The following is a 26301-nucleotide window of genomic DNA, read 5'->3' as shown; positions in this document are numbered from 1 at the left end:
GTGGGTGTTATAGCGATGCCTGTTTTTGTTTTTCATACAGTAGAGATAATGTCCTTTAAAGACTTAAACTGCACAGTATCAAAACCTGCATTACATATGAGTGGCAAAATTGTGCTGTGAATAACTGAAATGGAGGCCTCCTAATCATGTTTAGCTCCCCACCCCAATGTTTGTGCACATTAGGAACACAGACCTTGATCTGATCTGTTCTACACAAAATCATCTTCAGGCAACAGAAGGCACATTATTAACTGATGTTTACTTGGTATATTTCTTGGCTCTGGAAAGTAAATTAGCAGAGTGGTTGCACCTTCATATACTGCTGTTGTAACAATAAACCAATTATAATTTGCTGCACAGTTGCCTTCGTGTTACAAAACTGTATTCTTCAAGCTCTCAATTTGCAGATAGCACTGTCAACAAGAGCTCCTTGTCAATTGTTAAAGGGTCCACAATTTCCATTCTGTCTTTATTGTTTGGACTGAGGTGGCATTGGAGGTAGATCAATGTTGGTGCCTGGAATGACATCATGCCCTTTGCCTTCTAAGAGAGAGTCCCACTGGTCAAAATCTTTATTGAGACCTACAGAACAGAGGCGTAAATCAAATGAAAACATACCTCAGGGCAAAAGAATGATTAAAATCAGATATGGTGAAATAATATATCAGTGTTACCTTTTAATATCAACCTTTTGTGACATGTTGGAGTTGCATTATATTAAAACTGATCTTTTAGATGTCTGACATCTGCTCCTACCAGTTATTTTAGGACTTTTATCAATGTTAGGTTGGGGATTGAAATTTTATTTCAAATTTTCAATCTGCTGTGCATATTAATAAATAGTATAGAATGGCTAGAACAGCCAGAAGGACAAGAAGTCCAAATGGGCTTCTCCACACTTACTTTTTGCCCTGTGCTTTCCAGGCGCAGATCCATGCTTTCCCCGTCTCTCCCCTGAAGAATTCCTCAGGTTTTTCCCCCAAGACTTCCTGCCAGTGGTGAGATGGGTGGAGACAACCCACATCATGGATCCCAATTCTCCCCTTCAGGAGAATGGAATTACACATTCAGCTAACAGGCCCCCTCAGCGCCTGCACAAAGATTTCAGATTCTGCAATGGGGCTCCCCCCTTCTCCTGCACAGACACCCCAAATGGCTTATGAGGGCTGGGGGTCAGGAGAGACCTCAGAACAGTGCACAGAGAGGGGGGAATCATTCTGCCTGGTAAGATGAAATACTTGTGCAGATGGAACATTCATCATGGCTTGATGTTGAATTCCATCTTTTGACTTTCAGATATTACCCACTCCAAGCCATTCAGATGGGGTACACAACAAATCACATATAAAAATCATGTAGCAAATGTAGTAACTTACCTAAATGTTTCTGTAAGAAGGCTAATGAAGCTTTGTTGCTAACATCAATGGCTGTATTAGGATTTAATTGTCCCTTCAGTCCAAAAATCTTTCCAACAATGTTGCCAGTCAAAAATGTAAAGTCTGGAAAACTCTGATGTACTGTTCCTCTGCAAATAGCAAAGATATTTCCCAACTACATTACAGCCACAAAAGGGTAATTGTACAGTTATAAGCAACATCTTTAAAAATTAAGTTTTTTGTTAAAAGTAAAACATAATGGTTTTTTCCTTAGGATGGCAAAGGAGCACCTCTTATCACAACTGCATGTGATTCTCACCCAATTAAATCTAAGTAGGCTAATAAGGTAAATTTTAATCAATTACAGCTGCATACAGATGATAGTTAGGGTTGCAATACACAGTGCTGTGCAAAAGCAGGTCACCTGACATCTTTGCCCCACCAATCAAAACATTTATTCAAGCGAATATGCGTCCCAAATTACAGATTAGTAATTTGCTGTATCTTTTTGCTCTTATGTGTTGCTCATCAATGTAGCCCTTTTTGGAGACAGGCAGATACTGAAAAGGATTTGCTTTAAAATCTTTACTCTTTCTTTTCTGTAAGTCGCTGCAGACTGACACAACGGAAACTGGGATATAGAATGAAGTGGATGGGAGCTTTTTCACGAACATTTTCTAGGGACAGGAGAAGGATGAGCCCACTATTTAGGTTTTGCTGCCGTGCTGAGAATCTTCAGAACTTGCAAAATTTTGCTTTCAGAAGAAAGTTTCCCTTTCCCTCCAGTCTGCTGGTTCTGTTTTTTGAAACATGCAGGTTTTTTAAAAGCAAATAGTAACATCTGGAGCAGGGGACTGATCATTATTAGGAAAGAAGCAAAAATAGGAAGAGTTTAAGTCTTTCTCTCCCTCTCCTCTGCCCTTGTGGTCCTGATGAAAACCCATCATCTGAAGCATTTATTTATATAGAGAGGAGGAAATGCTCCATGGGTGAAAATTTCCTCTCAACGCAGCTTCAGAGTTTTGATTGGGGCTGCAGCAGGTAAATAAATAATTGATTTCTTTCCAGCTAACTGCTTAAATCTTGATAGTGTCCCTTGGGGTGGGGGCTAAGAACTATTCACATTTTTAAGAACCTGCACATTATAAATGCAAATATACATTTAACATCACATGTAGTTTAGCCCTAAGAGGATGCACCTTGATTCTTCCGGCTCTTTTGGAGGGCATGCTAGAACTTGGATAGTCACAGGCTGCATTGTCGCACAGGCTAGTCTGCTATAACCATTTTGCCCCACAGGACAGGTAGGACTGAAATAGAATTTGAAGATGAAACAGCTATGTGATCTAGCAAAGTGCTGTTTTCTTCCTGCAATAGCTTGCTGCCTTCACAACATGCACAGACAATTCCAATTCCCCTGAAAATAAACTAATACTGTTGCAATTTAGCACTTACTTGATAGTGATCATTTTTCTCTCTGTGTCTTTGTAGTTAAGTTTCTTTATTTCTAGAATGTTTAAAGCCCATTGGAATTTTTCTGAATTAATAAACAGCAATGGTTGACGAACTCTAGGATACACTTCTTCACAAAGGGGTAGCATCCATGCATCAAGGGCAATGCCACACCTGTACAGGGGGGGAAAGTGCAAGTGTGTGGCATGTTGGTATTAGTTGCACAAGGTCTATTCTCTACTTTTGGTGAGACTATATTCTGAGATCTGCAGAGGACATGGGACACTAGTTCTATATATACTGCACCTCATTCAGCTTTTCCACAGGTTTCTCAGAGATGTTACAAATACAAGCTTTAGGAAGATGTTCTGCTCAAATCCACATCTTGTTCCAATGAGTGGGATTCAACTCATGACCTGTCAGCAGCCTTTGACATGGTCAATCACGAACTCCTGGACCACCGCCTTGCCGACGTGGGGATCCAGGGCACAGTCCTTCAATGGCTGCGCTCGCTTCTCTCTGGTCGGGGACAGAGGGTGGCGCTTGGGGGGGAATTGTCATCATGCCACTCCTTGGTGTGTGGAGTGCCTCAGGGTGCGATACTCTCCCCGATGCTTTTTAACATCTTTATGCGCCCCCTCGCCCAGCTTGTCCGGAGTTTTGGGTTGGGTTGCCATCAGTATGCTGATGACACCCAACTCTATCTGTTGATGGATGGCCATCCTGACTCGGCCCCAGACACACTGACCAGATGCTTGGAAGCTGTGGCTGGATGGTTACGTGGGAGCCGGTTGAAGTTAAATCCTTCGAAGACAGAGGTCCTTTGGCTGGGTTGGGACGATATGAGATTGAGGGGGCAACTCCCATCTCTTGCGGGGGTGCAATTAGTGCCAGCACCGTCCGTTAAGAGTTTGGGTGTAATCTTTAATACCTCCCTCTCCATGGAGGCGCAGATTACAGCTATAGCAAAGGCGGCATTTTTTCATCTCCTCCAAGCTAAGCAGTTGACTCCTTACCTCTCTCGCCCCGACCTAGCCACTGTGATCCACGCGACGGTCACCTCCAGACTGAATTATTGTAACTCACTCTACATGGGGTGCCCTTGAGACTGACCCAGAAACTCCAGCGGGTGCAGAATGCCGCAGCGAGACTCCTTACGGGGTTTTTATTGCGAGATCACATTCACCCGGTACTATACCAGCTGCACTGGCTCCCGGTGGAGTACAGGATCAGGTTTAAGGTGCTGGTTTTAACCTTTAAAGCCCTATACGGCCTAGGACCCTCGTACCTATGGGACCGCCTCTCCTGGTATGTCCCACAGAGGAACTTACGGTCTTCAAATAAAAACATCCTGAAGGTCCCAGGCCACAGAGAGGCTAGGCTGGCCTCAACTAGAGCCAGGGCTTTTTTGGCTGCGGCTCCAATCTGGTGGAACGCTCTGTCACAAGAGACTAGGGCCCTGCGGGACTTGACATCTTTCCGCAGGGCCTGTAAGACAGAGCTGTTCCACCAGGCCTTTGGTCAGGGCGCAGCCTGACTCCCTCCTTTGGCAAACTCCATAGAGCTTTAGCTTGATGGTTGCCAACAATTTGATTTTAATTAATTTTTATGATGAAATGTTTTTAGAATCTTGTACTATTTTATTGTTGTTAGCCACCCTGAGCCCGGCTTCGGCTGGGGAGGGCGGGATATATATATATATATATATATATATATATATATATATATATATATATATTTTAAATGAGTCCTATCCATGAAAGCTCTGTACAGGGGCTTCTGCTTATGCAACAGGGCTCCCTCCTCCCTCTGTGTGCCCCTCGAAATTGGCCCTGCAGCCAGGGGGGGGGGCAGTCAGAAGAACCCTGGGAACAATATGCGGGGGGTAGGGGGAGAGGGATTGTTCTGTCTGGAAAACTGAAATGCTTGCACTACAGAACCATCCGAAGAGCGCATCACTGAATTCCTCCCAGTATTAGTAGCTGTGTTTTTATTTTATAAAGTGCCTTCAATCTTCTAGGCACTGAAGTGATATAAAAAACAAGACAACCTCTCCCCACAGTTTTATAATCTTAAGCCGCACAATAATAAAAGCGATATAAATCCTGGTACCGGTTCTTAAGTTCCATAATGGCTTTTTACACAGATTTTACCAGATGCTATGGCACATGTCACCATTAGCGCTTCCAGTGTGTGCTCTTGGTGCCACAGGGTTAAGCCCTGCCTTTTGAACAGAGTTTGGTTGTTAAATTAAGAGATTTCTAGCTGTAATGAGTTAAAAGAATATGGAAAAAAAATGGGTTTATAAAAGTAAAATATTAAGAACGTAACAATTTAAGAATAAGGATTTGGGTAGAATAAAGAGGGAAACAAATTGCTGAGTTAATAAAGTGAACTGGAATACAAAAAAGAGAGGTATGAGGAGGTCCAAGAAACAAGTAAATGAAAAATAATGTGATGGAAAGATTTTTTTTTTCTTTTTCTCTTTTTTCTTTTTCTGTTTGTCTTTATTTTTTGTAATGTAAAAATCTTAATAAAAATCTTATAAAAAAAAAAAATGAACAGAGTTTGGTTGTTAATGCAGCGGGTGGGGATCAGAAAACATTCACAGGCTTTTAAGATGACAGTTCTTACTTGAACTGGACATTTTTGCTAAGAGCCTCAATAGTTGTAGCAGCACCAAAAGAGTGTCCCATCACAGCTATCTTCTGTACATCAATAGAATCCTGAAAATACAAAAGATAAGAGAAACTGTTTCTCTTCTAGCTGGTTAATAATAATAATTTATTCCTTATACCCCGCCCATCTGGCTGGGAATAACTGAACGCACTCAGTCCAAGACAGAGTTAAACATGCTTAGACCTACAGAAACCAGGGGGCTAATACATACAACTCTTAAATGCCCAATGTTCCTTTTCAACCAGACCTTTGCCTGATTGTTTTACAGCCTTTTTTAATATGTGGCTGTGGAAAGGGGGGTTATTGTTTCACTGTTTTGTTTTAATTATTTACTTGTGTTTTTATCTTGTATTTTATTCTGTGAACCACCCTGAGATCTTATGATGAAGTGTTGAATTTAGTAACAACAATAACAACATCATAATAAGAAGAAGAACTGAAGTCCAACAACATCTGGAATCTTGCCTGCAGAAGATGAACCTATCCAGTTCCCCCTTCAGTTCTGCCTCCATCCCCTTGGCAAATCATGGGGCCTCAGAATGGTGACTGGAGCTGCCTGGAGCTGGCTCTGACCCTATTAAAGCTGATTATAGATTATAATTTCTGGGAAACAATGGGAGCAGTTTCCCTTAACTGCTGTGGCACTGATCATGAGGTATTAGTACCCTGGTATTTGTACAAAGGTATGTGAGGAGGACACGGGTGGCGCTGTGGGTTAAACCACAGAGCCTAGGACTTGCCAATCAGAAGGTCGGCGGTTCGAATCCCCGTGACGGGGTGAGCTCTCGTTGCTCGGTCCCTGCTCCTGCCAACCTAGCAGTTCGAAAGCACGTCAAAGTGCAAGTAGATACATAGGTCCCGCTCCGGCAGGAAGGTAAACGGTGTTTCCGTGCGCTGCTCTGGTTCGCCAGAAGCGGCTTAGTCATGCTGGCCACATGACCCGGAAGCTTTACGCCGGCTCCCTCGGCCAGTAAAGCGAGATGAGCGCCGCAACCCCAGAGTCGGCCACGACTGGACCTAATGGTCAGGGGTCCCTTTACCTTTTACCTATGTGAGGAGGATAGTGAGTCAATAACCAGCTTTTAGTCTTCATTCCTAAGGGAAAGTCAAGAAAGAATCTTCAATGGTGGGACATTGCTGTGAGAGGCAGGCAGCACTGCACTTCTCTTTATAGGGCACTGAGAGTTGGTGTCAGGGAACTGCCATCGGAACTAGAGGAGGAGGCGAGGCTCCACAGTGATGCTGGAGAGGGGCCAAGCAGGGAGAGAGGCAGGTCTCCGGCTGGGGAAGAAAATCAGCGCAACACCAGGGATAGAGGGGGGCTGATGGGGGAAGCAGAGAGGAGGCTTCAGGACTCTTCGCAGGAGACCAGCGAGGAGAGCACAGGTCCTCCGCTGCCCACACCCACCCTGCGCAGAAGACTTCTGCGCAGGGAAAGTAGGCGGCGACTTGGCGTCAAAGAACTTCTTTGCTGGAAGAGGTTCAAGAAACACCCACTGACGGATTCTGCCAGCGACTGAACAGCCACGGAGTGGATGGCTGTCCAGAGAGAAACGGTTTAACCAGGCAACCTAGCCCAGAGCGGCGGTAACTTACGCACAAGCAACCCCTAAAGCCATTACAGCAATCCGTCAGTCCCTGAAGTTGCTTGTGCGCAGCGATAGGCAGGGGAGCATAATGAGTCAAACCGGAGAAGCCGGCGCCACGGAGCGAGCAGCTGGAGTGCAGAATCTGGTGGAGAGGAACCGAGATTTAGAACAGCATGTGGCTCTGCTGACAGCGAGGCTGGATGAACGGAGGGCTCATGATACCAAGGTCAGACCCACCCCCATCGCAAGGAAGGTACCGGTGCTGGTGCACAAGTTTGGGGGGAAGCCCCAGGACTACAACGCGTTCCGAACGGAAATAGAGTACGCTTTGGAACTGCAGCATGATGACTTTGCGGATGATGGGGAGAGGGTGGCCTACATTGTGGGGCTTCTGGAGGATGGAGCACGGGAATGGATCAGGCCCCTAATGGCAACGCAAAATGCCGCCTTGAAAGACGTCAGGAAATTTTTTCAGGCAATGAATGCAATGTTTTCAAGCGAAGTGGAGCAAAATGTGGTTTGACGGCAATTGATGGGGTACAAGCAGGGGAGCCAATCTGTTAGAGAGTACTGGTCGCGCTTTGCGATGTTAATCCACCGGCTTGGGTGGGATCTGGACGCTGAACCCATTCAGATGTTGTTTGAGGAGGGGTTGTCCCCAACGGTCAAGGATGAGCTTTCCTGCGCACCCCGCCCACAGTCGATGGACCAGCTGACCAAGGCTGTGCTTGCGATTGGAGCAAAACAGGAAGCGCGGGCTCAGGAGAAGAGCGAAGGGAGAGGGGAACGTTACCATGACTACCGCATTCCTGAAATACCGAGGCAGCCTTCCCAGCCGGCTGAGCCAATGGAAATAGATGGCGCGCACGCGAGGTTTCAAACTCCACTGAAGGGCGCAAGAGGGAGGGAAAGGATTGGAAAACCCACAAGAAGTGTTTCCTCTGCCAACGGCCAGGACATTTTGCCAGGGTCTGCCCTCAAAGAAAGGCCTGGCAAGGGATGGTGGGAGCTGCTGGCTGTGAGGGGAAGGGGAAAACGGATCAGGCCCAGGGAAACGGCCAAGCTTGGCTGCCAATCAACGGGGGCAGCAGCCAAGCCAACAACCAATAGAAGTGCCCCAACGAGACCCTCCCAGGGCAGCTATAGCCATAGAAGTGGTGCTAGAACTCCCAAATGGGCACCCAGTCAAGGTGAAGGGGCTGCTGGATTCAGGCAGTTCCTGCAATTTCTTCAGCAAGAGCTTCGCTCTAGAACACCAACTCCACCTGCTGCCTCTGGTTTTCCCTTGCAAGTGACAACCATCGATGGCAGGGAACTTCTGGGAGGGCAGGTGACGCACCAGACCCCGCCAATGAGAATGAGGGTTTCCAGGCACACAGAGACCATTGCCTTTCACGTAGCCACACTGTCAGGACCCCCAATAATACTGGGAATGAGCTGGCTGGCACTGCATGATCCAGTAGTGGCATGGCATCAGCGGTCAGTCACCTTTGGGTCAGCTTACTGCTTGGAATGGGGGGGGGGAAACCCCAAGGATGACAGTGGCCAGGGTGGCTGGAGTGGCTGTGGAGCCAAAAGGGAAGGTGCCACCCCAATATGCTGACCTGCAGGAGGTCTTCAGCGAGAAGGAGGCGGATAGACTACCCCCTCCATAGGCCCTTTGACTGCCAAATCAACCTGCTCCCAGGGGCTCAGCTGCCGGTGGGTAAACTGTATGCCATGTCGGACAGGGAGATGCAGGAGTTGCGGGAATTTATTGACAAGAACCTGAAAAGAGGTTTCATAAGAGAATCAAAGGCAGTGGGGGGGCAGCCCGGTGTTCTTTGTGGACAAAAAGGATACTAATCAGCCCAGGCTCGTTGTGGACTACAGGGGCGTCAACCTGGTGTCAGAACCCGTGACCTTCCCAATGCCGAGGATTGACGACATTTTAACACGGGTGAGGCAGGGGAAAATTTTTACCAAGCTGGACCTCAGGGGAGCGTACAATTTGATCAGGATGAGGGAGGGGGACGAATGGAAAACCACCATGTTCACCCCCCTGGGAGCCTTTGAGTACTTAGTTATGCCCTCTGGATTACAGTCGGGCTCCGCCTGCTTTCAAGCTTTCATGCACCACGTGTTGGGGTCCCTGCTGTACAAAAACTGCGTAGCCTTCTTGGACAACGTCTTAATCTATTCTGACAATGAGAAGCAACATGTCAGAGACGTCAGGGAAGTGCTAAAGAGACTGCAGAAGCACCAGTTGTGGGTCAAGCTGGAAAAATGCCAATTCCACGCAAGAGAGGTCGAGTTTCTGGGGTACAAGTTGTCAGACAAGGGCCTAGCTATGGACCCCAGCAAGGTGCAGGCGGTACTGGAATGGAAGGCCCCCAAGACCCGGAAGGACGTGCAGAGGTTCCTAGGGTTCAGCAACTTCTACAGGAAGTTCATCAAGAACTTCGCCCATTTAACAGCACCCATCACAGATTGTCTCAGTAGCAAAAAGAAGTTCGTCTGGACGGAAGAGGCCCAGCAATCCTTTGAAAGCCTGAAGAAAGTGTTCGCGTCGGAAGAGCAGCTCCTGCACGTGGATCTGGAGAAGCCCATGAGGCTAGAGACCGACGCGTCAGACCGGGCCATAGGAGCCGTACTTTTGCAGCCAGGAACCCAGCAAGACTGGAGGCCGTGCGCCTTTTCCTCGAGGAAGCTGAGCAAGTCGGAGCAGAACTACAGGGTGTATGACCGCGAACTGCTAGCTATCTATGCAGCATTTCACCGATGGAGACATCTGTTAATAGGGGCGCGGCACAAGATCCAGGTTTGCACGGATCACAAGAATTTGGAGTACTGGAGGACTGCGCGAGTACTCAACCAGAGACAGATTCGATGGGCACAAGAGTTCTCCAAGTTTTCCTTCGAGATCCGGTATGTGCCGGGAGAGGAGAATGTTAGAGCCGATGCTCTCTCCCGGAAGCCGGAGTACATGGAAGGAGAGGGACCGCCGGAAGCCCAACACGTGTTCCCCGAGGACAGATGGGTGTGTGGGGGAGTGTTGGTTGGGAAACGAGAACTAGCCGGTCTCACCAGGGACGACGAGTTCACCCAAACTAAAATCAGGGAACTACGGGAAGGAAGGGAAAACCATGGAGAGTTTGAGGAAAAGGAAGGGGTACTGTACTATAAGGGAGCGCTGTACGTACCGGGGGAGACCTTGAGGGGAAGGGTACTCAAACAACTCCATGACAACCCAACAGCGGGGCACTTTGGTCAGCACAAGACCATGCTGCTTGTCACCAGGCAGTTCTGGTGGCCAAGGGTAATGGAAGATGTACGGGAGTACGTACGGGGGTGCGACCGCTGCCAGAGGGCAAAGGGGGAGAGGGCGGCCCCTGCGGGGTTACTGGAACCCTTACCCACGCCGGGAAGACCCTGGGAGGTGGTGTCCATAGATTTTATGACAGATTTGCCCAAATCAAGGGGGAAGACAGCAGTCATGGTAGTAGTCGATCTACTGACAAAAATGTGCCATTTCATAGCTTGCTCACATGCGGTGACGGCAGAGGAAATGGCCAGATTGTTTGTGGATCACATCTTCAGGTTGCATGGGGCTCCCTCGAGGGTTATCTCAGATCGCGGGAAACAATTTACTTCAAGGTTCTGGAGGAAGCTCATGAGCTTGCTGCAGGTCGAGGTGGGCTTCTCGACGGCGAGACACCCGGAAACCAACGGGCAAGCGGAACAAGCGAACAGTATACTCCAGCAATACCTACGCTGCTACGTCAGCGAGAGACAGAACGATTGGGTAGAGTAACTAGCACTGGCTGAATTTGCATACAATAACGCTGAACACGTGTCCACGGGAATGAGCCCGTTCATGACCAATTATGGGTGTCACCCCAGGGCCTTCCCGGGGAGGGGGGAGGAAGGGTGGAGCGTACCTGCAGCAGAGCAGTTTGTGGAAGAAATGGAGGCCTTGCACCAGCAACTCCAGATGAATTTGGAGAGGGCCAAGGAAATTTACAAGAGGCAGGCAGACAAGCACTGTCGGGAAGGGGAGACCATACGGGTGGGAGACCGGGTGTGGTTGTCAACCCGAGGGTTACCCTTTAAGGGAGGGTGCAAGAAGTTGCAGCCGAGGCGGCTGGGACCTTTTGAGGTAACACAGCATTCAGGCTCAAGCTACCTGACAGCATGAAGTTACACCCGGTGTTCCATAGGTCCCTACTCTCTCCGTACAGGGAGGGGTGGGAATTCCCGGGACGGGAGGGAGTAGTCACCGCACACCCGCAGGTAGAGGAGAGGGAACACCACAACCAAGCCACAGAAATACTCGATTCCAGGTGGCGATGGCGCAAGGTAGAGTACTTGGTAGCTTGGGAGGGAAAACCCCGGTCAGAAGACACGTGGGTTCCTGCGGAGGCAATCAATGATGGGTATCTAGTGGAAGAGTTCCACAGTCGGTTCCCACACAAACCAAAACCACCAGCGAGATTCTGGGAGGAGCAATTTGGCACCACCGACGACGAGGAGGACTTTGAGGGTTTTCCTGCCTCTGAAGAGGAGGGAGGAGAAGCATCGGAGAGGGAAGATTCAGACTGGGAGGCCCACCCCGCGGGGAGAGATCAGAGCGGGTGGGGAGCGGGTTTTGAATCCTCTGAGGATGGCGACAGCTCCTTCCGGGGATTCCCTGCGTCCTCGGCCAAGTTCAGGGACGAAGTTGGATCCAAAGGTCGGGCCGGGGGTGGAGGGGGTTCTGCGGGGGAGATGGATGTCAGGGAACTTCCATCGGAACTAGAGGAGGAGACGAGGCTCCACAGCGATGCTGGAGAGGGGCCAAGCAGGGAGAGAGGCAGGTCTCCGGCTGGGAAAGAAAATCAGCGCAACACCAGGGATAGAGGGGGGCCGATGGGGGAAGCAGAGAGCAGGCTCCAGGACTCTTCGCAGGAGACCAGCGAGGAGAGCACAGGTCCTCCGCTGCCCACACCCACCCTGCGCAGAAGACTTCCGCACAGGGAAAGTAGGCGGCGACTTGGCGTCAAAGAACTTCTTTGCTGGAATAGGTTCAAGAAACGCCCACTGACGGATTCTGCTAGCGACTGAACAGCCACGGAGTGGATGGCTGTCCAGAGAGAAACGGTTTAACCAGGCAACCTAGCCCAGAGCGGCGGTAACTTACGCACAAGCAACCCCTAAAGCCATTACAGTTGGTAACTGAAAAGAGGAGTGAATCGCCCTACTTAAAAGGAGCAAAAACCAGTAGGTGCCTCTGACAGTCACCTCAAAACACAACACAGCTCTCTTGTGGTGGTGGCTGAACTGCTAGCACTAGTTTCAGCTTCTGGGTATTACTTGACACACTGCTGAAGAGCTCTACAAAACCAGCTTCATTGCAGACTGAAAAAATGACCATTTGTGCCATGTACAAAGGCAGTTCCGCCATGTTTCAACAGCTGGGAAGTGTAGCAAACAGCACAAAGAAAGAAATTGGAAAGTCTGTAGCAAACAGCTTAGCCCATGTAGTTACTCAATTTGTATTAGGAGCCCACAAGTTTCTTTACCTTTAAAAGCATCCAGTTAAAGTTCAATGGCAGCACATTCACTATTTGTTTTCCGGAATTAATATCAAGCATGAGGTCAAGGGCTCTAACACACTCATCAGCTCTTTGTTGCACCTACACAGAAAGCAAACGTAAATCATTATCCTTTTGGACTTAAAATAGCCAATGCACCAAGACACTGATCTGATAAGCAGAGGAAATTTCCTATGAATCTATGGTCTGACATCAACAGAACCTAAGAAATGTGGTCAAAATCTTTTTTAAACCAAGTACTGGACTTTATCTATAGAAACAGTAGACTTTGTTAATTGACATTAGAACTGCAAGTGTCAGGTCCCTCCGCAGAAGTACAGTACTTCCAATCTAGTTTCCATTAGTCCCAGAACCTCACAATTAGGTCACGTGCACACCATACATGAAAAGAAATATTACACTTTTTCATGTATAATGCCACTTCATCAGTCATGGAGAGTCCTGGGAACTGACCTTGCAGAGCTACAATTCCCAGCGCCCTAAACAAACTACAGTTCACAGGATTCTCCACATCCTCCAAAAGGTTCTATCTAGCAAATTTTCACTTGCTGGGACTAATGAGTCCCCCCCCCCCAAAAAAAGCCCTGGAATTGCTCTGGGATCTGTGGAAAGGTTCCTTCCTCTGGGGTAAATTATTACCAGAGAGCCCTGCCTGTCAACCAAAAGGAAGTGCTTCCAAGACTGCTCTATCCCAAACCCCAGAGACCCCATTTAACGTAAGTTCACATTTCCCTTTTTAAAATGCTAAAAAAAAACCTGGAAAAGGAGCTTGTCCAGAGTTGACAGCAGGACAAGGGAAGCAAACATAATCACCACAGCCAATGATTCTCTCATGTCACCTTCAACCTTCTTGAGAACTCCCTGCTGCCACAAAAGCATACTGCTCCAAGATAGAGGACTTCTTCAAACAAATACCTGTTGTTGACGTAAAGCAACTTCATCTTCACCTGCTTTTAATTTCCTGTAATAGATCCACTCCTTGTGCAGTTCTGAGGCTTCTCCCTTTGCTCCTAAAGCAGGTTTCTCATTAAGGTAATATGTAGCTGAAGATGACTGGTCTCTAATAAAAAGAAAAATGCTGTTCTGAAGCCTCTGGACCTCCCTTTTGAGATAGCTGCACTCCTTTCCTCTCAAGCACCATATTCTGCCTTTATGTTCAAGTAGAAATACTGAAAAACCAATTCACAATTTACCTTGAAGAATGATAGTACTGAAGGAAACTTCTATTAAAAATGGTTGTTATTCTACTTTGCATGCAGAAGGTCCCCTGTTCAGTCTCTGGCAACTCCAGGCAGGGCTGGAAAAGGCTTCTCTCTGAAACCTTGGAGAGCTGCTGCCAGCCAGTGTAGAGCAGTGGTGGTCAGAGGATAGATTGGGACACACTGGTAGACCTCTGGAGGATATAGGGATGGAGTTTTGACTCCCAAGCAACTTTCCCCACCTAAATTAGGCTTCTGAAATAAGGAAAGCTAACAAGGAGTGGACATCTATGTGAAATGACAGTGAGCTCAGTTCAGTCTTGCTACTGAATACAAATCCCAGGCTCAGAATATGCTCAAAGGCACCTTAATCTTGGTTCCTAAATGTATGTGCTTTGCACCTGGCTCTCACTGGTAGATCCTGAGGTTCCAGTTAAAAACAAACAAATTAGATCTATAGGCCATAAGTCAACTCATCACACTTGAGGCAAACATGCATGCCCATGCTGCTGTTGACCAGGAGTTATTAGGCCAACCGTTTTGGAGAATAATACTCAAATATCTAGAGTGCCACTCATTCCTAAAAAATCCATGAAGATGTTCAGTTCTGATGTCATACTGTCCACACCTCTGAGTATCATTCAACACCCCCAAAGAAAAAGAAAGTCTGTGCAGTAAAATTAAGCTTTCTAAAATCTAATTCTAAAGTGCCTATTTTCTACTTTCTAAATCTAGTCCATCCATCTTCTTTATTTACTGTGTTTCTAGTTAGTACTTAATCAGATATTTGTGTACATGCTTCTTCTTCAGCTAATACAAAACTCAAGATGTGTAGTCAGCATACCTGTGCTCAACAGCAGCAACAACAAAACCCCGAGATGCCATTTCAGTGCAAATTGCTGAATACAGAGTTCTGTAAATAAATACACGACTAATTAGTTAAACAGATTATTTCAGTCCTGACAGAATTTATAATTCATGTGCATACTACGTTTTGATGATGATGAAGTTTTTTAGATGCTGTACACAGATTTTAAAAACCCAATTGTTCCACTTGCAGGTAAATCCTACACGTGAGCACAGTGAGCAGGGGACAAATGAACTTAAGGTAAAGTCTGAAGGAGAGCCCCTGTTTCATTCACGGAGGCTCCCCACATGCTTTAGAACCCCAGTTCTGCAGGGATCTAGTCACCGCATGTCGGGAGCCTTCATGGGCAGAGTGGGCTCTGCACTTCAGGCTGCACTCTCCAACTGATGGAGGGTGAGCAACTGGGGTGGGGTTGGATGGCAGCAATTCGTACTCACATCCCCAGTCAGGTAGTAATAATTTTTGTAGGCTGAAACCATTATTGAGGACTGTCAACTTCATGAACCACATATTTTGATATATTATGTTGCTTAAATGCAATCACCCTACAGTGGTACCTCGGGTTAAGTACTTAATTCGTTCCGGAGGTCCGTACTTAATCTGAAACTGTTCTTAACCTGAAGCACCACTTTAGCTAATGGGGCCTCCTGTTGCCGCCGCACGATTTCTGTTCTCATCCTGAAGCAAAGTTCTTAACCTGAAGCACTATTTCTGGGTTAGCGGAGTCTGTAACCTGAAGCGTATGTAACCTGAAGCGTATGTAACTTGAGGTACCACTGTATTAGGAAACACCCTAGTACCAAAATGCAACACTACCTGAAAGCTCCAAGTCCGTGGGAGAAAATAATTAGGGGGTATTTTTCTCCAAGCTTGAATGCAGCGTTCCATTTTGCAGGACATGTCACTGAGCCTAAATTGAATAGAATATGTGTTTGTATTATGAATTTGGGAAATGTCAATTTGTTGCTCTCATGCAAATAGTACTTCACACCTGAAACTGCTCTTCCTCATCATAAATGTTGAAGAGCTGAATTTGTTTGTGGAGTAAGGAGTCTGGGCAGTGTGACATGAAGCTATCACTGCAGTTTTTTACAGTATGTTTACTTCAAGTAAGAAGACTGATAGGTGCTGTAACATCTTGCACAAATTCATTTCGGACAGGGGGGGAAATCAACTGAACCTGTTGTGTCTGGAGTTTAGCATCTAGGACAGGAGTCACTGAAAGGAATTAAAGATAAAAGAATCTGCCCTACAGTTAAGTTCGAAATATTAAGTGAAATAAGCAAACTCGTCTGATAGGAGATATGGCGATCACAAGAATACTCTTATATGAATTTTCAGAACAATGTCATCAAAATAAATGAAATTATAACTCAGGCCTTATATATATTAATGAATGCATGAAATGATTTTCTCAGAAGAAGACACGAGAAGGGACCATAGTTCAGGGGTAAAGCCATGAAGAATGTCCCAGTTTCAATCCCTGGCATGCATTCACTTGAAAGAAAGGAACTGAAACACAAGGGATGCAGTAAAACATGCTCTTCATTGAGCCCAACTGTATTAAAAATGTCCTTCAAAACTTACCAAAGTTGCATGTGAAAAAGAACCCTCCTAATGTCCGATTTATGTTCAGAAAATCAGATAGTCCATAATAATATTCTTTATTGGGAATCCATATTGTTTCTTCATCACTTGTACCAATTTGGGATGGGTAATAGAGACGCAAAAAACTTCCCTAGCAATGAATAAGAAAATCAAGTTATTCAAAGCTGCTTTCAAAAGTTTTAAAAGAGAAGAATGCAGTGGCAGATAGAAAGGTATGCATAATATGTGCAGAATTAAGGGGCCCTTCAGCTGAGGGGCCCCAAGTACACATTGTTAACTGAGAGGTTACCTTTGAAATGTGACTACAATGAATTTAAATGTGTTGCATTGTTTTCTGTTTTCATGTGTGACAGCAAGGCAAGGCAGCCAGGGAAAACCACTCTGCCCTTCCTTTCCCTGACCTAACCCCACCCCCAAACTCTAAATAAAAGGACTTAAATTACAAAAACAATTATGCAGGTAAAATGCCAGCAGGGGTGGGGGGCTTTCCAGGGTTTTGCACCGCCTGTCATGTCTGGACAGAAGTCATGGGTGTGTCCAAGGTGTAAGGAGTTCCTGGGTGTCCAGGGACAATTTCATTCCCTTGAGGCCAAGGTGGCAAACCTGGAAAAGCTAAAAGAGGCAGAAAGGTGGGTGGGTGGGTGAGGTCCCACTCCACGACAAGGGGAGGGTCTTGTGGAAGAACATCACTGTGAGGAAGAGGGAAATATTCCCTCAGAAGGCACCGATTCACCACACAGTGGATTGCCTGTCTGGCACAACGCTTATGCATGTTGTCTATTGCCTAGAGAGCCTGGTAGATAGTGTTTGGGAGGAGTTGGTGCTCGTGCTGTGTACTGACATGGGGAAATGTACTTGTGAAGTAAAATTTAGATTGCTAGCTAGGATGCTGAAAGTCAAGGGCATATGTGTTGTTTGTCTGGCTCCCCACTTAAGCTGTTTTCAAACAGATTTTAAAAATACTTGCTTCCAATTTGCTTTAAATTAATGATGTTGGGGTAGATTTTTAGATGCTACAGCTGTGTATTATTTTATATTATATTTGTTGTAGATTGCTGGTTTGGGTTTGTTATGTAATGAGGCTGTTTGTTTTAATATTGTATACGTGTGTTCTCTATTTTTTTAATTGTACGTTATTTCTTTGACCTACTTTGGAAGGGCTTTTCTGATCTAAAAGGTAGCATAAAAATATTTGTAGGTTCATCCACACTGGAGTATAATAGGGATCTGAAGCTGCTTGTGTCTCTATTTACGTATTCTTGTGGTAATCACACCATCTTCTCCACATCCAACTGGCAGACTGCATTTTCCCCTTTTCTAAATTCTGATTTTTCCCAATCTGTGGATAATCTGATAAGGCACTATAAAACTGCATGCAGTTGATGTACTGAAGGGCATTCTGTGGGTGATTATATGTATGTGTGTGTGGTGACATTTTTGCTGGATGCCTGCCATCTGTCACCACCCTCCGTATTTCCATTTTGTTTCCATTAGCCCAAGGAAAAGGATGCAGCCTGCTTTTTCCCATTGGTTGTTGCTGAAGGCACATCACAGTACAGTGGTACCTCTGGTTACGTACTTAATTCATTCCGGATGTCCGTTTTTAACCTGAAACTGTTCTTAACCTGAAGCACCACTTTAGCTAATGGGGCCTCCTGCTGCCGCCGCGCCACTGCCGCGCGATTTCTGTTCTCATCCTGAAGCAAAGTTCTTAACCCGAGGCACTATTTCTGGGTTAGCGGAGTCTGTAACCTGAAGCGTATGTAACCTGAAACGTCTGTAACCCGAGGTACCACTGTATTTTTATTTTTAAAACAACTCTTTTGCACAGAATTGCTCTTGCACAAAACAGCGTTATCAAAAGAAATGCCCTTGCAGGAGGTGGGAAAGGAAAAACAGAGGAAAGAAGTACCAGCTTCCCATGCCAGCAACTTAAAGTCCTTCCCTGCTCTAGTTGAGATTCCTGCATTGCTGGGGGTTGGACTAGATGCCCTTTGGGGTCTCTTCCATGATTCTATGACACACATTTTTACACTACATTTGACTTTGGTGCAAACTTGCTTTATCAAAAAAAAATATACAGTTGTACCTTGGAAATTAAATAGCTTAGTTCCCAAACGTTTTGGCTCCCGAATGTCGCAAATCCAGAACTGACTGTTCCAGTTTGCGAGCTATTTTTGGAAGCCAAACGTCCGACAGGGCTTCCAATTGCCTGCAGGAGCTTCCTGCAGCCAATCCGAAGCCACGCTTTGGGTTTTGAACATTTTGGAAGTCGAATGGACTTCTGGAACAGATTCCGTTCAACTTTCAAGGTACGACTGTATAATGAAAGGTGCCTGTGCATGGGTAAACAAATACTGACATGCATGCCCACCGTGGACACCAGGTTTCTGGAAGTACTACTTGAGGGGAGGAAACAAAACACGGCATGAATGTATCTCATCATTACCCACTAGCACAAATGGGAAACATCAAAACAGATTTTGGAGGCATAAAACTGAAAGTGCTTGTATGTAGATGAAGCTGCACAAATGTGCCAATGGAAGTAGTGACCCATATACACATTACACGCCTAGCATAAATAAAGGTAAAGGTAGCAGTTGGAAAGCACACCAGTGCAAGTAGATAAATAGGGACCGCTACATAAAGTAGTTACTGGATGTGTTTTGTCTATGGACCACAAGGGGGCACTATACATAATTCTACATATATAGCTGTTAAATCTATTAACTTGTACTTTGGATCACCTTCATTTTGTTTACCGTAAGCTGCTTTGGGTGCTAAAAGAAAATCTGATGATTTAACAGCTGCAGATACCTGAATGCTGTGGCCGGTCATAAGATCTGTGCATCCAACTGAGTAAGGGCCTTTCCCTTCAGGAATCCTCTCAAGGTTGCTCCCCATTTTCTTGGCACTTTGACAGGCAAGTCTGAAAAGCAAGATAATCTTACGAGTGTGTGGGTATAACTATGGGTATGCTGCAAAGGCATATTATTGATTTATTTCATAAAATCTATATACCGCTTGATTATAAAAAACCAACCACCTCAAAGCAGTTTACAAGAAAATTGTCAACCATGTGGAAACTAAAGAGGCTTGGTCAGTTAGTGTTTGGACATAGTCTAAATATGCTGTCTTCCATTCAATTGAAAGAAATAGGCCATGCAGCTAGTAAATATTAATAACTAATAATGCTGAACTGAACATTTAAAATCAGTAAAGATTCTCCAAAACAATATAAAGTGCTACTGAAACTGAAAAGGACTTCAAAGAGATAATATAGCCCACATAATATCTACTCTAGTCAGGAGCTGCTGAAGACCTACTTCAGGGGTTGGAAGGTTTAACTTGCCTGGGCCACATCGGTCCCGCAGAGATCCCTCCGTGGGATCCCTCCATGGGCCGGACTGCGTGCGCACGTGCACCTGCGATTTCTGGCGTCTGCGTCCGCGCAGATGCAATTTACAGCGTCTGCGTGTACAGACATGATTTCCGGGGCGCCGCAGAAGCGAGTCCCCATACTGTGCTGCGCCGCTTTAGCGCAGTGCGTGTGTGGGCAACTTAGTTTGGGGGCGGCTCAGGGAAAGGTCAAACGACCTTCGTGGGCCACTTCCAGCCCATGGGCCTTAGGTTGCTGACCCCTGACCTAGAATCATAGAATCATAGAGTTGGAAGAGACCACAAGGGCCATCGAGTCCAACCCCCTGCCAAGCAGGAAACACCATCAGAGCACTCCTGACATATGGTTGTCAAGCCTCTGCTTAAAGACCTCCAAAGAAGGAGACTCCACCACACTCCTTGGCAGCAAATTCCACTGTCAAACAGCTCTTACTGTCAGGAAGTTCTTCCTAATGTTTAGGTGGAATCTTCTTTCTTGTAGTTTGGATCCATTGCTCCGTGTCCGCTTCTCTGGAGCAGCAGAAAACAACCTTTCTCCTTCCTCTATGTGACATCCTTTTATATATTTGAACATGGCTATCATATCACCCCTCAACCTCCTCTTCTCCAGGCTAAACATGCCCAGCTCCCTTAGCCGTTCCTCATAAGGCATCGTTTCCAGGCCTTTGACCATTTTGGTTGCCCTCCTCTGGACACGTTCCAGTTTGTCAGTGTCCTTCTTGAACTGTGGTGCCCAGAACTGGACACAGTACTCCAGGTGAGGTCTGACCAGAGCAGAATACAGTGGCACTATTACTTCCCTTGATCTAGATGCTATACTCCTATTGATGCAGCCCAGAATTGCATTCGCTTTTTTAGCTGCCGCGTCACACTGTTGGCTCATGTCAAGTTTGTGGTCAACCAAGACTCCTAGATCCTTTTCACATGTACTGCTCTCAAGCCAGGTGTCACCCATCTTGTATTTGTGCCTCTCATTTTTTTGGCCCAAGTGCAATACTTTACATTTCTCCCTGTTAAAATTCATCTTGTTTGTTTTGGCCCAGTTCTCTAATCTGTCAAGGTCGTTTTGAAGTGTGATCCTGTCCTCTGGGGTGTTAGCCACCCCTCCCAGTTTGGTGTCATCTGCAAATTTGATCAGGATGCCCTTGAGTCCATCATCCAAGTCGTTGATAAAGATGTTGAATAAGACCGGGCCCAAGACAGAACCCTGTGGCACCCCACTAGTCACTCTTCTCCAGGATGAAGAGGAACCATTGATGAGCACCCTTTGGGTTCGGTCAGTCAGCCAGTTACAAATCCACTGAGTGGTAGCATAGTCAAGACCGCATTTTACCAGCTTCTTTACAAGAATATCATGGGGCACCTTGTCAAATGCCTTGCTGAAATCAAGGTAGGCTACATCCACTGCGTTCCCTTCATCTATCAGGCTTGTAATTCTGTCAAAAAACGAGATCAGGTTCGTCTGACATGACTTATTTTTCAGAAATCCATGCTGACTATTGGTGATCACAGCATTCCTTTCTAGGTGCTCACAGACTGCTTGCTTAATGATCTGCTCCAGAATCTTCCCTGGTATTGATGTCAGACTGACTGGGCGGTAATTATTTGGGTCCTCTCTTTTCCCCTTTTTGAAAATAGGGACAACATTTGCCCTCCTCCAGTCTGCCGGGACTTCGCCTGTTCTCCAGGAATTCTCAAAGATGACTGCCAGTGGTTCTGAGATCACATCTGCCAGTTCTTTTAATACTCTTGGATGCAGTTCATCTGGCCCTGGAGACTTGAATACATCTAAACTAGCCAAGTATTCTTGTACTATCTCCTTAGTTATTCTGGGCTGTGTTTCCTCTGCTGAATCATTTGCTCCAAATTCTTCAGGTCAGGCATTGTTTTCTTTATCGGAGAAGATTGAGGCAAAGAAGGCATTGAGGAGTTCAGCCCTTTCTGTGTCCCCTGTTTGCATTTCACCATCTTCTCCTCTGAGTGACCCCACTGTTTCTTTGTTCTTCCTTTTGCTACGAACATACCCATAAAAGCCTTTTTTGTTGCTTTTAACCTCTCTAGCAAGCCTGAGTTCATTCTGTGCTTTAGCTTTTCTGACTTTGTGTCTACACATGCTGGCTATTTGTTTGAATTCCTCTTTGGTGGTTTCCCCCCTTTTCCATTTTTTGTACCTACTTCCTCCATTTGCCCTCAGTTGACCATAAAGATGGCTGAGCAGTTCTATTTTCTGTGCATCATGCACTGCTTAAATCTTGTTGAAGTTCAGTGCGTCTTGATAATCTTACAAATTTAATGTGGCTCTGATATTTTACTGCAATTATTCTAGTGTTCTATGAACTTCAAATTGAAAGTTGGTCTAAAATAACAACATTAACAACGTGGATTATTCCTAATGTTCATTGTCTTTGTCACACTGAGAACTGGTTGGGGAAAAACACCATTTTTTAAGCATTCTTGCCTCTCTCGCCTTCAACCAAGGGTCTTACTTCAGAGGTGAATGTGCAACACCCATGATTTGGTTTTGGGAGACATTTTGAATATGCATTGCATCCCTCATGCCCTTCCCAGAGCAACATTACTAGTTTTTGTAGAGTTAGGAATGGCGTACTCTTGAAACTTTGCCCTCGGTGCTTCGGAAACCAGCTCCTTGGGTGACTGCCAACAGTTCTTCAGCTCCTTCTCCAGAGGACTGCTGTTGCTGCTTTCGTGACCTTGGGGCTGGGCCAGATCTGCAAAAACACGAACAAGCATCTCTGCAGGGGGGAAACAATCCAGGACAAAGGCCTAAATAAAAGACAAGGCACGGGGAACCCCTCAAATACATACACTTCCTTAGTGCCCATCGCTTAAGGCATGCCTCTAGGCCTAGTGCCCCCAATGTGGCACCCATGCAGCATCTGCATTCCTTCCCCCTCACTGTCTCCTTTGTCAGGAGGCCTGCTGCTCCTTCCCCCTTCCTCTTTCAGTTCTCTCATTTTCCAGGCAAAATTCAGAAAACACTGTGACTGGAAAGGAAGGCAGGGAAGCAGAAAGAAAGAAAAGGGAGAAGAGACCAGGAGAGATGGGATAGGAACAAAACAGAATGCTTATTTCTCCTCCTCTCTGGGTGTTGGCATGGACTTGGATCTGCTTGTTCCAAAGCCTGCTCACTCTCCCAACAATCCCTGGATAAATTTCCTGGGACTTAAAAAAAACCCTCCACACATTAGAAGAAGAAAAACTTGTTTCACCTCCCAACCTGGCTACAGCAAGTCAGCAGGGAAGCATCTCCCTACATCTCCCCTTAGGTCTGCAAATGTTGAATTGATAAAAATAAAGACAATTTTTTAGCCACCAACAGTTCCAAAATCCATCATAACCTGTCACAAAGAAAATGAAGTTATGCCAAACAAATTCCACAGGAAGCTCATGAGATTATTAACTCCACAAATTATTATTCTGACCAATTCTTTGAAATATGAGAATTTAAAGTGTTGAGAACACTATCCTTAACATTCTTCATAGGTGAAGATCAAGATGCTCAATTCAAGAATGACATTTACTTTCATGGCTCATTTTCCAATTCAATACATTTCTGGAAAACCGCACATTTAGTATGGCTTTGCATGACATGCAGCAAACCTGTGTGAAGCAGTCTGATTCTGCTTAGAATTCTTGAAACTTTAGAACTCGAGCATTTTGGCTAGGATTCAGAGGGCAACACACAACCCAGCCTGTGTACATCACAGCTTTTTAACTCCCCACCCTCTGCTCCCCCTGCTTGCCCCAGAGCAGCCTTTCAGCCAATGTGTCAGGCAAGGCTCTTAATCTACACAGCCAAGCTTTCCCCTGGTTTCTCTCCTGCCTCAACCAATGTTCAGCACACATGCCGCTGCATGCTTACCCCAGAGAGCAAGGGCCACTGACTAAAGCAGGGCTTACTTCTAAGAAAAGTGAACTCTGGGGCGCAACCTTCAAGTTAGCGCCTTTCTGCTGGCGCCTTCTTGAAAGTCATGCAAAGACAAGCAGGGTATTGTCAAAAGTTCCTGCCAGATTTAGACTAGTTCTATGTCTGTGTGTCTTATGGAACAAATGCGTGGTCCCTGGAGCCGAATTGCCCAGGGGCAAAAAACAGATTGTGCTCTTTTTTTCTTTTTTTTTTAGAAAGAGGGAAGGGGGTATTGAAACGAAGGGAGATAAGGCTGCGGGTAAAGGAGGCTGCCAGGGGAGGGGGGGAGGTAAAGACGGCGAACCTGCAAGGAGAGGAGACAGGAATACTAAAACAAGCAATGAGGAGAGAAATTAGAAGAAAAGGGGGAGCAAAAAACTGCTCTAGCTAAGGAAAAGACGCTAAGGCAAACAAGAGGGAAGGGGGTGTTGAAAGCAAGCCGCTAAGCTGCTGAGCAGCTGATCGGCAAGCAACATGAGGGAGATAAAGGAGGCTAGCGATAAAGAAGGCTGCCTGGGAGGGGGAAGGTAAAAGCACATGGATCCTCAGCATTTTTGCATTGAGTCACCCCAAATTCACCATCAGATCACATAGCACGTCCATGGCTATAGCCTGCACCAAAAAAATCATGCATCTACTGTTTCTTGGGACCACAATGGCGCAAAAACATGGTTACAAAGCACGGATCCACATGGATCCTCAGGATTTTTGCATTGGGTTACCCCAAATTCACCATCAGATCACATAGCATGTCCATGGCTACAGCATGAACCACAAAAATCATACATCCACTGTTTCGTTCAGAATATTTTTTTCCCGTTTTCCTCCTCTAAAAACTAGGTGCGTCTTATGGTCAGGTGCGTCTTACGGAGCGAGAAATATGGTAAGCCCCATTGAACTTAGTGGGCTTTACTTATGTGTAGACATTTACAGGTGTGTGCTTTTAAACACCCAGTTTAAGAGTCATTTGTGATTATGAATTGCATCCCGGAGTGTGGGGGTTTTTTTGAGGGGGGGAGATGTGGGGGTGTCTAGGTATGCCTCTGGGTCTGATATTTGCTTTTTCATGCATACATGGATGAATAATGTACACAGGACCTTGGAAGCGATACTAGACCAGATTCCCTTTCCTTCTAAGAATAACAATATAACAAACAGCACACAGCCATATCAGAATAAACCCCACCAATAAACTCAGTATACTGGTGCTTTTCTGCTAATAAGTGATGGCCCTCCCTAAACTAGGCTGTGTCCTGACCTAAGCTTGGTTGCATAAGTAGCAGCACTAGTTCCTTTGTTTTCTTGTGAGAAATTTGACTACATTTGACTACATACAGAAACACATGAGACAGATTATAACAAATAGAAAAGTCACTCACATTTACATATTTTTAAGCGAAATCTTGAATACATGTACCATGTTTTATACAAGACAATGCACCCACTGTTCTACATATGAATTTTTTAAAGCGAGCATCATCTCAAATAAAGAGAGGATTTAACATTTATATTAATGTCCTCAGTACTAAAAAAAAAATCATCCTAAATACCTTCTGTGCCAAAAGGGCATTTGCCCAATTGTCTCTTGTATTAAGTGTGCTAGTTACAAAGAAATAAATTCTTTTAACTTTTAGATATTTTAGATAACTTTTAACTTCCATTTCACAAGGCTAATAGGACCAGTTTTTTCTTTTAAATCACAAACGTTGACTGTTAAGTTTTGAAATTACGATAGGATTGTGGAAAATGCCATCCTTCCAGCCCCGGCAAAGGCGCTTTTCTTCCTCTGGGCTTCGCTGCTCTGCCTGCCCGGAGGGAAGAGGGACTGGATCCGGAGCCCCTTTGGCATCTTCCACTGGCCTGGCTTTGCAAATGGCTCTGGGGTGCCTCGGGGCATGTGAGGGATCCAGAAAGGGGCTCCTCCTCCTCCCCCGGCGACCCTCTCGATTCCCGCGGAAGGGCGGCCGGCTCCCAGAGGGACTCCCGGCCCAGCCTCCTCGGCCTCCCTCTCCGCCGGCCCTTCCCAGCCCCGGGACAGAGGCGCCTCCCGCTCGCCGGCGCCGCGAGGGACGGTGCGGAGGAGGAGGGCGGCGGCGGCGGCGAAGCAGAGGCCCCGACCCGCCTCTCCTCCTCTCCCCAGGGGAAGGGGGACACCGGCTTCTGCTGCCGCCTTCGCGGCTCCCCCCGCCGCCCTCGGCAGAGGCGCAGAATGAAAATGAAAAGGAAGAATACCAATACGTAGCAGTCTTGCTGCGAAGCAAGCGACCGTTCCTCCTCCTTCCTCCGCCCGGGGCTCGAGCGAGCAGAAGCCGCGCAGCCCGGCCGCCCTGGGCCTGTGGGAGGGAGGCGCCGCTCCGGGCCTGGCCGCCTCACGCCGGAGAGGACACTCTTTTATTCCTCGGTTTCTGCCCCACCTTTTTCCCTGACAGGAAAGGCAGCCAAGGAAGGGCTGAAGTGGCCGCGAGTGAGGGGGCCGGGGCTGCCTCCCCCGCCCTTCATATTTTGTAGTATTTTACTTTATAACAAAAAACGCCACTATGAAAAATGGAGAACTGAGGATATATAATAAAAAGGCAATTTTCTCTTCTTCAAAAGAACGAATAATAATAATAATAATATAATAATAATAA

General features: G+C 46.2%; 2 protein-coding genes across 7 annotated transcripts in view; both read right to left on the bottom strand.

Moving 5' to 3' along the window:
• The window catches only part of L1TD1 (LINE1 type transposase domain containing 1), a 119550-nt gene extending 98950 nt beyond the window's left edge, over positions 1 to 20600 (bottom strand). Inside the window, exon 1 of the mRNA XM_083606709.1 lies at positions 19991 to 20600. The gene's annotated coding sequence lies outside the window, so the exon portion shown is untranslated. The remainder of the gene's footprint in view (positions 1 to 19990) is intronic.
• PLA2G7 (phospholipase A2 group VII) lies at positions 241 to 26037 on the bottom strand. 6 transcript variants are annotated; one of them, XM_083606641.1, is made up of 12 exons: positions 25923 to 26037; positions 22352 to 22472; positions 19162 to 19273; positions 16324 to 16474; positions 15553 to 15646; positions 14713 to 14781; positions 13585 to 13729; positions 12637 to 12750; positions 5463 to 5554; positions 2832 to 3002; positions 1377 to 1525; positions 241 to 582 (listed from the first exon to the last, which is right to left on the bottom strand). In XM_083606641.1, the coding sequence occupies exons 3-12, from the start codon at positions 19246 to 19248 to the stop codon at positions 470 to 472; spliced, it is 1185 nt and encodes a 394-aa protein (XP_083462767.1). In that variant the 5' UTR covers positions 19249 to 19273; positions 22352 to 22472; positions 25923 to 26037; the 3' UTR covers positions 241 to 469. The 6 variants fall into 6 exon arrangements, with proteins under 6 accessions (XP_083462767.1, XP_083462769.1, XP_083462766.1 ...); XM_083606643.1 differs by having other exon boundaries at positions 19162 to 19990; positions 21915 to 22472; positions 25923 to 25988; XM_083606640.1 differs by having other exon boundaries at positions 25904 to 25986.
• Between the last annotated feature and the right edge of the window lie 264 nt (positions 26038 to 26301).

This window comes from Podarcis filfolensis (assembly GCF_964270895.1).
Source record: "Podarcis filfolensis genome assembly, chromosome: 3".
NCBI lineage: Eukaryota > Metazoa > Chordata > Lepidosauria > Squamata > Lacertidae > Podarcis > Podarcis filfolensis.
This window is presented reverse-complemented; position numbering and strand designations above follow the sequence as displayed.

Excerpts from the sequence above, each read along its gene's own strand:
- PLA2G7 (XM_083606638.1), bottom strand. The coding sequence starts at position 25,084 with ATGTATTCAAGATTTCGCTTAAAAATATGTAAAT. Across the intron at positions 22,473-25,050 it reads TCGCTTAAAAATATGTAAAT|ATCTGGCCCAGCCCCAAGGT; the intron begins GTGAGTGACTTT and ends GTGTTTTTGCAG. Across the intron at positions 14,782-15,552 it reads CACGGACTTGGAGCTTTCAG|AACTCTGTATTCAGCAATTT; the intron begins GTAGTGTTGCAT and ends ATTTATTTACAG.